General features: G+C 40.5%; 1 protein-coding gene across 1 annotated transcript in view; it reads left to right on the forward strand.

Annotated features, from left to right (window-relative positions):
• The first annotated feature begins 1,013 nt into the window (after positions 1-1,013).
• The window catches only part of IL31RA (interleukin 31 receptor A), an 80,960-nt gene continuing 67,435 nt past the window's right edge, over positions 1,014-14,538 (forward strand). The window contains exons 1-2 of the mRNA XM_049863907.1: positions 1,014-1,101; positions 6,112-6,229. Coding sequence (XP_049719864.1) covers positions 1,044-1,101; positions 6,112-6,229 — 176 coding nt within the window. The 5' untranslated portion in view covers positions 1,014-1,043. The remainder of the gene's footprint in view (positions 1,102-6,111; positions 6,230-14,538) is intronic.

Here is a 14,538-nt window from a genome sequence, read left to right on the forward strand (position 1 = left end):
ACCTAGCATGAGATGAGGAGCCAGCAGTGTTGTTTTTTTTTATTTTTGCTTTTTTTTTTTAGTTAATAATTACATTCAACAGGTGATATTGGGTGTCCACCATGTTCCAAGGAGCCTTGGTGGTGCAATGGTTAAGTGCTTAGCTGCTAACTAAAAGGTGAGCGGCTTGAACTCACCAGCTGCTCCACGCAAGAAAAGACCTGGCATTCTGCTTCCGTAAAGATTTCAGCTTAGGAAACCCTATGGGGCAGTTCTACTCTGTTCTGTTGGGTTGCTATGAGTCGGAATTGACTTTACAGCACACAACAACAACAACCATGTACCAAGCACTGCCTTAACTGCTGGGACTTCAGAGATGAGTAAGAGAGGTTCTACTTTCAGGAGCTCCCTGTATATATGGCAAGATACTATCCTGTGTAACAAGTACTATAGTGGAAATACAGCCGATGTGTAGTTGTAGGGACGGGGGCACAAAGAAGGGACTGACTAATTGGTTGACTCCATCCTTTCAGAGAAGGCCAGCCTTGAGATGAGTCTAGAAGGATGGATTAATTTCCCAGGAATAGGGTGGGAAGGATATTCTGGGTGGGGGTAACTGCATGTACAAAAACAAGATAAGAAATAACATGGGTATCTTGGGAAACTATGAGTTGTTCCACTTGGCTGGTTAGCTCCAGAACTGAGGTAGAGGCCAGAGGATGCCCTCAGCTCCATACAGACTCACAGTACTTTTTTCCTGGCACATACTCTTGGCAGCTGGTGTACTTTGCATGTTACATAGTGGAGTGGATTATGGATAAAAGGAAAATTCATTGTAACTGCACATTTTTAAAACATTGACTGGGGTTGATGTAATTGTGGAGTAATTGTGAAGGAATCTATGTGACAATAGCCAAATAAACAAATAACCCTTCACTTCCCCAAGGCCTAGAATCTGTTTAATGTAACTAGAAATAGAGTTATTGAAAGAGATAGGAAGCAAACTAACTCTTGACTGATGACAGTTTCAGCTGTCTCCCCAGCCTGCCTGTGGTAACTCAGGGATGATGTGGGCCTCGGCACTGTGGATATTCCCTCTACTCTACAGTTTCAGCCTGGCAGGTAGGATGGCTTGGGTCCTTTTATGGGTCATGTGATTCCTGTTACCTTCTCTGGACAAGAATTGTTAACTTCGGAACAAAGGAACACTTGAACCATGGACATCCACAGATGGCAACGGAGAATTTGTGAACCCTCTGAATTTGTGTGTGTGTGTGTATGTGCATGTATACCTGTGGCTGTGATTATCTGGCACAATGGCCTATCATATTATCAAAGGAAGATGTGACCCCCAAAAGGTTTTAGAGCAATAGTAAATGCTTCATATAAAACACACACATATATACAAAAATACAATTTTCACACTATTTGCCATAAATTCCAAGAATGTAAAGGGAAATGATGAAGCAACATATTTCTACAAGTTCCAGTTGAAGCCAATGAGCCTACTATCTGCACAATGTCTTGCAGATCTGAGATCCATTAGTTTGATCACATCTTTTTTTTTTTTAATTAAAACCAGAGAAAAGGATAGAAGTGGGGGTTGGGCATTGATAAGGTAGATTAGATACTATGAAGTAATTGGGAGTCACCAAGAGGGCGGTAGTGACCCAGAGAGTGAAAATGTATGCCAGACCTCAGTTCTGGCATGGCCTGCCTGCAGTCAGTTCCCTGGGGTTACACCTGTGGCACTCAGGAGGTTTGTAGACAATAGGGGCAGGTAGGCTAGTGTCTCATCCTTCCATCTAACCTCTCTTGGCCAGCCCAGGAACCAGAAATTGCTACTTACACAGTCTAAATTTCTAATTATGTGCATTGTGGCTCCCATCAAATTACTATTTCTTTTCTTTTCCTATCTTTTATCTCTGTCTCCTTCTCTTCTTATCACTCTTTACAATATACCATCTCCTACATAACAGGTTCCGGTTTCTACCCCACTTCCCACCTGAAATATCCTTTCCTTGGCGTCTGCTCAGGCCTGCCCTTTTCTATTTCAAGACATTGTTCAAAACACTTTGCAACAGCACCGAGGTGATATGAACCTAGAGAGCAAAAGGGAGATTTAGAACATCTTTTTAATTTTGAAAACAAAAGGGAAATTCTCTAATGAGCAAGAACAGAGGTAATGCATACTCTTCCATTCTTTCTTAGAGGAAAGTTAATGAATATTTCGCCTTATTTCTAGAAATAAAGAAATAGCTGTGTTTTATTTGAAGGTGTGGAGAAAGTATTGATAGAAGGGAGTGACACATCTAGCCTTCAGTTCTCCATTGTTCCGAAATAAATATTTTTATTTCTGAATAATTTTAGATTTACAGAAAGGTTGCAAAGATAATACAAAGACTTCCCAAACACCTCTCACCTAGTTTTCCCCAATTGTTAGCATCGTATAATATCCTGGTATTCTTGTCAAATATAAAAAACTGATATTGGTTGATACATTACTATAAACTAAATTCAAGACTTTATCTCACCATTTTTTTTCCACTAGTATTTTCTTTTTGCTCCAGGACCCAATTCAGGGTACATATTGCATTGAGTTGTCATGTCTCCCCAGGCTACTCTGGTTTGTGACAGTTTCTCAGTCTTCCTTTGTTTTTCATGACCTTGACAGTCTTGAGGAGTACTGGCCAAGTATCCTGTGGAATGTCCCCCAATATGGGTGCAATCAATTACTTTTTTGTGTTGCCTTTCTAGCCATGGTCTTGTAACTCCCACCCACATGATTGTGTGGTAGGGTAATTGTGGCCTACCAAGGGGATTAGTTAGTTTTTCCTTAAAAGAGAGCCAATTCCAGAGCAGAGAGAGAGATCCCAGCATCAGCAAAGAAGGAGAGACCCACAGGAAAGACCCGCAGGAGACGGTGCAGTGGGCTTCCTGGCCCATGGAGCAAGAAAGCTGAGTGCCTTTGGGCAGAGACTGAGGATCAAGGAGAAGTCTATGCCTGACCCACGAATTTGGGACTTGCCAGCTTCCACAACTGCGTGAGCCATTTCCATTATACAGTTTGTGAGTTTTGTGAGACATTGCAGCGAATTAGGGAACCCAAAGACAAGAGGGAAAGTACTGAGGTGAGAGGGAGTAGTTGATGTTAGACATGATAGAGTGATACAGCAGCTTGGAAAAGTTAGACATTTGGGACATCTTCAACCCTGCCTCAGAGGAACCAGCTTTGTACTGATCCTTATAAAATAAATTATTCGTTTACTGGGCTTGTTTGTTGCTTTTCTTGTGATTAGGCTGGGATTATGTTTTTTTGGAGAAAGTATGACAGAGGTAAAGGGCCCTTCATTGCTTTGTAACAATTTTACACATTTGTGACAGCCTTCTGATGGAGAGTTGATATTCTGGCTAGAGATTAGTTGAATTAGAGTTAAAATAGGCACACTGATTGCCTGTTTAATTACAAGGAAGAAGAGATACTGATGAGCACTGGAAATATTGATGAGTACTTGTTTTGCATATACCACAAATCTCTGTAATCCCAATATAAAGTGGCCTCTGCAAGAATACTGCTCTCTCCTGCCATATGCCAAGCAGTACCTTAAAGACAATGGCAAAACACATGTAGCCCTATAAAAATAGCCCAGGTTGAGTGGAAAATCATTTATAGAGTCACTTTCTCTTCTCCTGATACCTGGTGACACTTACGATTCTGGAATCCAGATATTTAATTCCTATTCTGGCCTACAATGTTTAATATCTGTTAATTAAAGCTTCTGAAGGAGCTAAGGAGGAGTATTCAGGGAAAAGCAGGAAAGACCAGGATTTACTGAGGCAGGCAGGATATTTGGATTCCTGCATTCCCATATTGGTTTTTCAGCTGGCTCACTTTGGAGTCAGCCAATGCAAGATAGAGTGAGAATGAAGAAGGAAATAAAATTGGTATCCTGAGGAGGCTGTAATGAGAATAGTATAAGACCAAAGAATATTATGAGGAGACAGGGAAAGACTTCTTTTTCTGTTTGACAGGAAAAGATCAATTTTGAAATCTTGCTAAGAGTTAGTGTCATTTTTGGGTATTAGTGAAATGAAGGTTGAGGGGAAGGCTACAATATATGAATATTTGTTAGACTTGGCTGAAGGACTTAGGAAACGTGCGCACACACACACACACACACACACACACACACACAGAGCCCGTGTTATCTCTGAGCCCTGGAAACAGGACATGCCTGAGTTGGACAATGAGAGAGTCACTTCTCCTGGGACTTGCTGGCTGACCCTCTGGCAGGATTTTGCACATCCCATTGGCGGCGGTGAGGTGTCAAATTTGTTAATATCCTGTTTGCTGACCCAAGGATCCAGCAGTGAAGGTTTCAAGCTGTGTGTGCTCTTTAAGGAATAAGTTAATAGTCCAGCTTCTAATCTCCATGTATGTAATGTGCCGTATTGTTTGGTTCAAGTCCAGTTAACTTTTGGTCTTTTTAAGCATTTGGTTTGGAGAGCACCAGTTTGTCCTTGGTTTTCAACATGTAAAATACCAAAGATAGAAAGTTTGTGTGACAACTGCTGACAGGTGGGTGCTTCAGGTGCCCAGCTCATGTGCAAGACTCAGAGGAAGGCAGCCTCTCTGGAAAGAGCCAAAAATGTTGGGACAACATTGGAGACACTTAGCTCTCCCTCACTCTTGTCATTGACAGTGGCCCCTTTACCAATGTGGACAATACTCATTTCACTGACCAAAATGTATAAATGTATACACACATACACACACACATTTAGAGCCTTTTTAAAAATCAGAAAATCTCCAAACTTAAACAAAATAATGAATGCCACTCATCCTAGAATGCTTTACTACTGACTCCCTGTTAAAAAACAGGAGGTAACAAATTTGTAACATAGTAATATATGTGCTTTTTTGTTAACACAGTAAATACTAACAAAAAAAAAAAACCTGTTGCCGACGAGTCAATTTCAACTCATAGCGACCCTATAGGACAGAGTAGAACTGTCCCCGTAGGGTTTCTAAAGAGCAGCTGATGGATTCGAACTGTTGACCTTTTGGTTAGCAGCTGAGCTTTTAACCGCTGCGCAACCTAATGATTACCTTAATTTATGTCTAATAATTACCGTAACTGATAAACAGTGACAGTGGTTCTTGATATTTGAAGGTATCTGCAACAACTGTAATGTAGTATGAAAATAACTGTGATTTTTAGTGATGACAAAGTCACAAGTACTGATATCATTATAGTTTGTTACCTACATTCACAATGGGAAGAAATTCTGCATTTCAAGGACGTAAGTTCCCGTAGAAGTTTATAGACCCTTGAATTCTACCTATGGGCTCCTTGAAGGTCCAGATTCCTTTCTAGATGGCAGTGTCTACTCTTCTTATGAAGGGATGGATACTACTGGGTGGGGAACCAGAAGGAACAAAATTGGTAAGATGGGAAAATGCAGCTAAAGATATCAGAAATTTTTTCTATTATACACATTTCTAGGGAAAAATATTGATTTGTAAGGTTTAAGTGTGGCACAGTTAAGCAATTTGTATTTTTTTCTTCTGGCCACATCATTCACTACCCAATTATCTGGAATGGTTCTGCCATTTGATGTTTTACTTAGTATTTCACTAACACTTTATATTTGCCTGGTGCTTTAATTTTGGCTTCTCAAATGTTAATTTTGAGTATGAATATAGAAAGTTTATTTTTAACTAGAAATCTAACTCTTCAAAGGTAATAATTGGAGAAATGGAATTAGATACCTTCCATAGACCTGATAAGGGAAAAGCACTTGGCTGCTAACAGAAAGGTCAGTGGTTCGAACCCACCCAGTGGCTGCACAGGAGAAAAGACCTGGTGATCTGCTCCCATAAAGATTACACCTTAACCCTGTAGGGCAGTTCTCCTCTGTCCCATAGGGCTGCTATCAGTTGGAATCGACTCGATAGCACCCAACAACAAATTATTGATACCCAAAGACAACAACAAATCAACTCAATGGTACCTAACAGCTAACCAACAAACCTAGCTTTCAATTCATCTGCTTTCATAAAAATATTCCATGGTGACAGTATCTATCATGAACTGAAATTGTTGTGTCTGTGTAATTTTTTTTTTTTAGCTCTGCCACATAAGCCTGAGAACATTTCTTGCATCTTCTACTATAGGTGCAATTTAACTTGCACTTGGAGTCCAGAAAAGGAAGCCTATGACACATGGTACACAGTTTACAGAACTTGGTAAGTAGGAGAAGCTTGTGTGCTATTAGTGGGAGTAAGGAGAGGAGGCAGAGTCTCCTGGTTTGTCATGATTCAAGTCACTTATGAAGTAAAACACTTTCTCAATGACAGCTTCTGGGTGAGCTTTATGCTGCATCTGGTGGCTGGGGTGACTTCTTGGTTATTTAAAGCCATACTGACAGGTCTGCAGACACAGAGTTGAGGGAAGATACAGCCACATTATGGCCTGCTCTTAGGATTGCCTGATTGGCTTAGTGACCAGTTGTAAGCATAGCAGAAAAATCTGTTTACTTACTATATTCAATTATGCTCCTTCTCTTTTCAGAAAGTGTTATAGCACAATTCATTTTTCACAGATCCAGACATAGTAAGTAGGATAAATTCAGCACCAAGAAGCAAAATTAACTCAGTCTTCCACTAATTTGCTGTGTAACCCTTGTCAAACAGTATTCTACTAGGACAGTGATTTCCAAATTTTTCACTCTCTCAAGGATCCCTTTTTATTCTAATTTATTAACAATCCTGGCCAAAAGTTAGATGTCTTAGTGAGTTTGCACAGGGATTTTTTAAAATTCTGAAAATAGCTCATAAAGCCCATTACTTCCTTCATGCTTCCTTAGGAATAAGAGGATCCATGTCAGGAGTCATTATAAGATGATCTTTAAGTCTTTTGCTGTTTATAAAAGAGAATCTGTAGTTCCAAGTTTTTTTTTCTATACAAGATCTTTATATGTACTCTGTGTGTGTGTGTGTTTTTCATCAGTCATTATTGCATTGCTGTCAAGTCGATTCCGACTCATAGTGATGCTATAGGACAGAGTAGAACTACCCATATGGTTTCCAAGAAGTGGCTGATGGATTTGAACTGCCGAACTTTTGGTTAGCTGCTCTTAACCACTTTACTCCTCATAAATTGGTAACTGGTGTTATAAGGGAAGTATACTGTATGTTTTAGAGCAGAAGAAAGGGAAAAGCAAATAATATTCTTAACAGTATCTATATGTTAATGAGTATCTTTGTCAAAGAGATACTTTAAAACAAGGATTGGCAAACTTTTTCTGTAAAGGGCTAGGTAGTAAACATTTTAGGCTTCTCAATCCATATAGTTTCTGTCAAAACTACACAACACTACTGTTGTAGCACACAAACTGCTATAGACAATATGTGTGACTATGTTCCAATAAAGCCTCACTTATAGATACTGAAATTTGAATTTCATGTAATTTGAACATGCCACAAAATATTCTCTTTTTTTTTTTCGCAACATTTTAGCCATGTAAAAACTGTCCTTAGCTTGTGGGTCATATAAAAACAGGAGGTGGCCATATCTGGCCTGTAGGTTACAGTTTGCTGACCCCTGCTTTAGAAATTAAGAATGATAAAGGCCCAATAACACATGGTCCAAATGATTTATCTTTTCACAGAAGTGTTAGTTCTAGGCTCCATGTTGGACAAGAAGTAGCAATAGAATGAAAATCTGGAAACGTTAATTGACTCACTTCTATTTTTCTGCTTTTTCCTTCATCTCTCTTTATGGATTGTCATTATAGTCACCAGTTGGGCATGTAGAATACCCTGGAACCATTATACCCACTTCCCGTTGATGGCCCCAGGCCTGCCTAGACTTCTTGTATTCCTAGACTGGCTTGTATTTTTGTGAGTTTATCACCTAGAATATTTCTTCCAGGTAGAATGGTAGGATTTCCCTGTGGATAGTCAAACCTGTGCTTCAGGGTTGTATCCTTTCACCATACTTACTCAATCTGTATGCTGAGCAAATAATCTGAGGAGCTGGGCTATATGAAGAAGAACATGGCATCAGGATTGGAGGAAGACTTATTAACAACCTGCATTTACGCAGATGATGCAACCTTGCTTGCTGAAAGTGAAGACAACATGAAGCACTTACTGATGAAGATCAAAGACCAAAGCCTTCAGTATAGATTACACCTCAACATAAAGAAAACAAAAATCCTCATAACTGGACCAATAAACGACATCATGATAAACAGAGAAACGATTGAAGTTGTCAGGGATTTCATTTTACTTGGATCCACAATCAACATCCATGGAAGCAGGACTCAAGGAATCAAGACACATTGCACTGGGCAAATCTGCTGCAAAAGACCTCTTTAAAATCTTAAAAAGAAAAGACATCACCTTGAAGACTAAAGCATGCCTGACCCAAGCCATGGTGTTTTCGATTACCTCATAGACATGGGAAAGCTGTACAATGTATAAGGAAGACTGAAGAAGAATTGATGCTTTTGGATGATGGTGCTGGTGAAGAATACTGAATATACCATGAACTGCCAAAAGAATGAAAATCTGTCTTGGAAGAAATATAGCTAGAATGCTCCTTGGAAGCAAGGATGACAAGACTACATCTCTCGTACTTTAGACATGTTATCAGGTGGAATCAATCCCTGGAGAAGGACATCACGCTTGGTAGAGTAGAGGGTCATCGAAAAAGAGGAAGACCCACAATGAGATCAATTGACACGGTGTCTACAACAATGGGCTGAAGCATAACAATGATCATGAGGATGACACAGTACCTGGCAGTGTTTTGTTACTATGAGTCAGAACCGACTCAATGGCACCTAACAACAGTCAACCCTGAGAACATATTAGGGTGGGTCAGTGTTATGAACAAAAACCTACCGATGCTCAAGACAACAGGAATTTATATTGCCTTGGGGAAAAGAGGAGGAGTTGGGGATGCCCTCCTGGAGGGGGTGGCTTTTGAACTGAGACTTGAAGGAGATCTGCAGGTATGGGGTAGGGGAGAAAGGATATATCTCAAGGTTACATCATGGGCAAACACAAAAATGTTCAACTATAGTAACGGTAATAACAATAATAGTATTATCTCACATTTGTTAACTACTTACTAAGTGCCTGCCATTTTTTAAATAATTTTTATTGTGCTTTAACTGAAAGTTTACAAGTCAAGTCAGTCTTTCACACAAAAACCCATATACACCTTGCTACACACTCCCAATTACTCTCCCCTTAATGAGACAGCCCACTCTCTCCCTCCACTCTCTCTTTTCGTGTCCATTTCACCAGCTTCTAACCCCCTCCACCCTCTCATCTCCCCTCTAGGCAGGAGATGCCAACGTAGTGTCAAGTGTCCACCTGACCCAAAAAGCTCACTCCTCACCAGCATCCCTCTCCAACCCATTGTCCAGTCCAATCCATGTCTGAAGAGTTGGCTTTGGGAATGGTTCCTGTCCTAGGCCAACAGAAGGTCTGGGGTCCATGACCACCAGGGTCCCTCTAGTCTCAGTCAGACCATTAAGTCTGGTCTTATGAGAATTTGGGGTCTGCATTCCACTGCTCTGATGTGTTGCTGTGATGCTTGAAGCTATGCCACCAGTATTCAGACACCAGCAGGGTCACCCGTGGAGGACAGGTTTCAGCTGAGCTTCCAGACTAAGACAGACTAGGAAGAAGGACCCGGCAGTCTACTTCTGAAAAGCATTAGCCAGTGAAAACCTTATGAATAGCAGCAGAACATTGATATAGTGCTGGAAGATGAGCCCCCCAGGTTGGAAGGCACTCAAAAGATGACTGGGGGAGAGCTGCCTCCTCAAAGTGGAGTCGACCTTAATGACGTGAATGGAGTAAAGCTTTCAGGACCTTCACTTGCTGATGGGGCACGACTCAAAATGAGAAGAAACAGCTGCAAACATCCATTAATAATTGGAACCTGGAATGTACGAAGTATGAATCTAGGAAAATTGGAAATCATCAAAAATAAAATGAAACGTATAAACATTGATATCCTAGGCATTAGTGAGCTGAAATGGACTGGTACTGGCCATTTTGAATTGGACAATCATATAGTCTACTATGCTGGGAATGACAGCGCGAAGAGGAATGGTGTTGCATTCATCGTCAAAAAGAACGTTTTAAGATCTATCCTGAAGAACAACACTGTCAGTGATAGGATAATATCCATATGCCTACAAGGAAGACCAGTTAATACGACTATTATTCAAATTTACATAGCAACCACTAGTGCCAAAGATGAAGAAATAGAAGATTTTTATCAGCTGCTGCAGTCTGAAATTGACCGAACATGCAATCAAGATGCATTGATAATTACTGGTGATTGGAATGGGAAAGTTGGAAACAAAGAAGAAGGACCAGTAGTTGGAAAATATGGTCTTGGTGATAGAAACAATGCTGGAGATGGAATGATAGAATTTTGCAAGACCAACGACTTCTTCATTGCAAATACCTTCTTTCACCAACATAAACGGTGACTATACACATGGACCTCACCGGATGGAACACACAGAAATCAAATTGACGACATCTGTGGAAAGAGATGATGGAAAAGGTCAATATCATCAGTCAGAACAAGGCCAGGGGCCAACTGTGGAAATGATCATCAATTGCTCATATGCAAACTCAAGCTGAAACTGAAGAAAATCAGAGCAAGTCCACGAGAGCCAAAATATGACCTTGAGTATATCCCACCTGAATTTAGAGACCATCTCAAGAATAGATTTGACGCATTTAACACCAGTGACTGAAGACCAGATGAGTTCTGAAATGATATCAAGGACATCATCCATGAAGAAAGCAAGAAGTCACTGAAAAGACAGGAAAGAAAGAAAAGACCAAGATGGATGTCAGAGGAAACTCTGAAACTTGCTCTTGAGTGTCGAGCAGCTAAAGCAAAAGGAAGAATTGATGAAGTAAAAGAACTGAACAGAAGATTTTAAAGGGCCTCTCAAAAAGACAAAGTATTATAATGACATGTGCAAAGAGCTGGAGATGGAAAACCAAAAGGGAAGAACACGCTCGGTGTTTCTCAAGCTGAAAGGACTGAAGAAAAAATTCAAGCCTTGAGTTGCAATAGTGAAGGATTCCATGGGGAAAATATTAAACAACGCAGGAAGCATCAAAAGAAGATGGAAAGAATACACAGAGTCATTATACCAAAAAGAATTAGCCGATGTTCAACCATTTCAAGAGGTGGCATGTGATCAGGAACCGATGGTACTGAAGGAAGAAGTCCAAGGTGCTCTGAAGGCATTAGCGAAAAACAAGGCTCCAGGAATTGATGGAATATCAATTGAGATGTTTCAACAAATAGATGCAGCGTTGGAGGTGCTCACTCGTCTATGCCAAGAAATATGGAAGACAACTTCCTGGCCAACTGACTGGAAGAGATCCATATTTATGCCTCTTCCCAAGAAAGGTGATCCAACCAAATGTGGGAATTATAAAACAATATCATTAATATCGCACGCAAGCAAAATTTTGCTGAAGGTCATTCAAAAATGGCTGCAGCAGTATATCGACAGGGAACTGCCAGAAATTCAGGCCGGTTTCAGAAGAGGACGTGGAACCAGGGATATCATTGCTGATGTCAGATGGATCCTGGCTGAAAGCAGAGAATACCAGAAGGATGTTTACCTGTGTTTTATTGACTATGCAAAGGCATTCGACTGCATGGATCGTAACAAACTATGGATAACACTGCGAAGAATGGGAATTCCAGAACACTTAATTGTGCTCATGAGGAACCTTTACGTAGATCAAGAGGCAGAATAAGGGGATACTGATTGGTTTAAAGTCAGGAAAGGTGTGCGTCAATGTTGTATTCTTTCACCATACCTATTCAATCTGTGTGCTGAACAAATAATCTGAGAAGCTAGACTACATGAAGAAGAACGGGGCGTCAGGATTGGAGGAAGACTCATTAACAACCTGTGTTATGGAGATGACACAAACTTGCTTGCTGAAAGTGAAGAGGACTTGAAGCACTTACTAATGAAGATCAAAGACCACAGCCTTCAGTATGGATTACACCTCAACATAAAGAAAACAAAAATCCTCACAACTGGACCAATGAGCAACATCATGATAAACAGAGAAAAGATTGAAGTTGTCAAGGATTTCATTTTACTTGGATCCACAATCAACAACCATGGAAGCAGCAGTCAAGAAATCAAAAGACGCATTGCATTGGATAAGTCTGCTGCAAAGGACCTCTTCAAAGTGTTGAAGAGCAAAGATGTCACCCTGAAGACTAAGGTGCGCCTGACCCAAGCCATGGTATTTTCAGTCACACCATATGCATGTGAAAGCTGGACAATAAATAAGGAAGACCGAAGAAGAGTTGACGCCTTTGAATTGTGGTGTTGGTGAAGAATATGGAATATACCATGGACTGCCAAAAGAACAAACAAATCTGTCTTGGAAGAAGCATGGCCAGAATGCTCCTTAGAGGCAAGAATGGCGAGACTGCGTCTTATACACTTTGGACATGTTGTCAGGAGGGATCAGTCCCTGGAGAAGGACGTCATGATTGGCAGAGTACAGGGTCAGTGGAAAAGAGTAAGACCCTCAACAAGGTGGATTGACACAGTGGCTGCAACAATGAGCTCAAGCATAATAATGATTGTAAGGATGGCTCAGGACCGGGCAGTGTTTCGTTCTGTTTTGCATAGGGTCGCTATGAGTCGGAACCGACTCGACGGCACCTAACAACAACATCCCACTGTTCTCCTGCTCCCTCAGGGATTCTCTGTTGTGTTCCTTATCAGGGCAGTCATCGGCTGTAGCCAGGCACCATCTAGTTCTCAGGATGATGTAAGTCTCTGGTTCACATGGCAATTTCTGTCTCTTGGGCTCATAATCGCCTTGTGTCCTTGGTGTTCTTCATTTTCCTTTGATCTAGGTGGGTTGAGACCAATTAATGCATCTTAGATGGCTGCTTGCTAGCGTTTAAGACCCCAGACGCCACTCTTCAAAGTGGGATGCAGAATATTTTCTTAATAGATTTTATTATGCCAATTGACTTAGATGTCCCCTTGAACCATGGTCCCCAGACCCCTGCTACGCTGGCCTTCAAAGCATTCAGTTTATTCAGGAAACTTCTTTGCTTTTCGTTTAGTCCAGTTGTGCTGACCTCGCCTGTATTGTGTGCTGTCTTTCCCTTCACGTAAAGTAGTTCTTATCTACTATCTAATTAGTGAGTGCCCCTCTCCCACCCTCCCTCCCTTCCCCCTCTCGTAACCACAAAAGAATGTTTTCTTCTCAGTTTAAACTGTTTCTCAAGTTCTTATAATAAGGTCTTATACAATATTTGTCCTTTTGCAACTGACTAATTTCACTCAGCAGAATGCCTTCCAGGTTCCTCCGTGTTATGAAATGTTTCACAGATTCCTCACTGTTCTTTATTGATGCGTAGTATTCCATTGTGTGAATATACCATAATTTATTTATCCATTCATCCGTTGATGGGCACCTTGGTTGCTTCCATCTTTTTGCTATTGTAAACAGTGCTGCAATAAACATGGGTGTGCATATATCTGTTCGTGTAAAGGTTCTTATTTCTCTAGGATATATTCCAAGGAGTGGGATTGCTGGATCCTATGGTAGTTCTATTTCTAGCTTTTTAAGGAAGTGCCAAATGGATTTCCAAAGTGGTTGTACCATTTGACATTCCCACCAGCAGTGTATAAGTGTTCCAGTCTCTCCACACCCTCTCCAACATTTACTATTTTGTGTTTTTGGGTCAATGCTAGCTAGCCCTGTTGGAGTGAAGTGAAATCTTATTATAGTTTTGATCTGCATTTCACTAATGGCTAATGATCGTGAACATTTCCTCATATATCTGTTAGCTACCTGAATGTCTTCTTTAGTGAAGTGTCTATTCATATCTTTTGCCCATTTTTTAATTGGGTCGTCTTTTTGCAGTTGAGTTTTTGCAGTATCATGTAGATTTTAGAGATCAGGTGCTGATCAGAAATGTCATAGCTAAAAACTTTTTCCCAGTCTGTGGGTAGTCTTTTTACTCTTTTGGTGAAGTCTTTGGATGAGCATAGGTGTTTGATTTTTAGGAGCTCCCAGTTATCTAGTTTTTCTTCTACATTCTTTATAATGTTTTGTATACTGTTTCTACCATGTATTAGGGCTCCTAACGTTGCCCCTATTTTTTCTTCCATGATCTTTATCATTTAGATTTTATATTTAGGTCTTTGATCCATTTTGAGTTAGTTTTTGTGCATGGAGTGAGGTATAGGTCTTGTTTCATTTTTTTGCAGATGGATATCCTGTTATGCCAGCACCATGTGTTAAAAAGACTGTCTTTTTCCCATGTAACTGTTTTGGGGCCTTTGTCAAATATCAGCTGCTCATATGTGGATGGATTTATTTCTGGATTCTCAGTTCTGTTCCATTGGTCCATGTATCTGTTGTAGTACCAGTACCAGGCTGTTTTGACTACTGTGGCGGTATAATAGGTTTCAAAATCAGGTAAAGTAAGGCCTCCCACTTTGTTC

Source organism: Elephas maximus, chromosome 2 (assembly GCF_024166365.1).
Source record: "Elephas maximus indicus isolate mEleMax1 chromosome 2, mEleMax1 primary haplotype, whole genome shotgun sequence".
NCBI classification, from domain to species: domain Eukaryota; kingdom Metazoa; phylum Chordata; class Mammalia; order Proboscidea; family Elephantidae; genus Elephas; species Elephas maximus.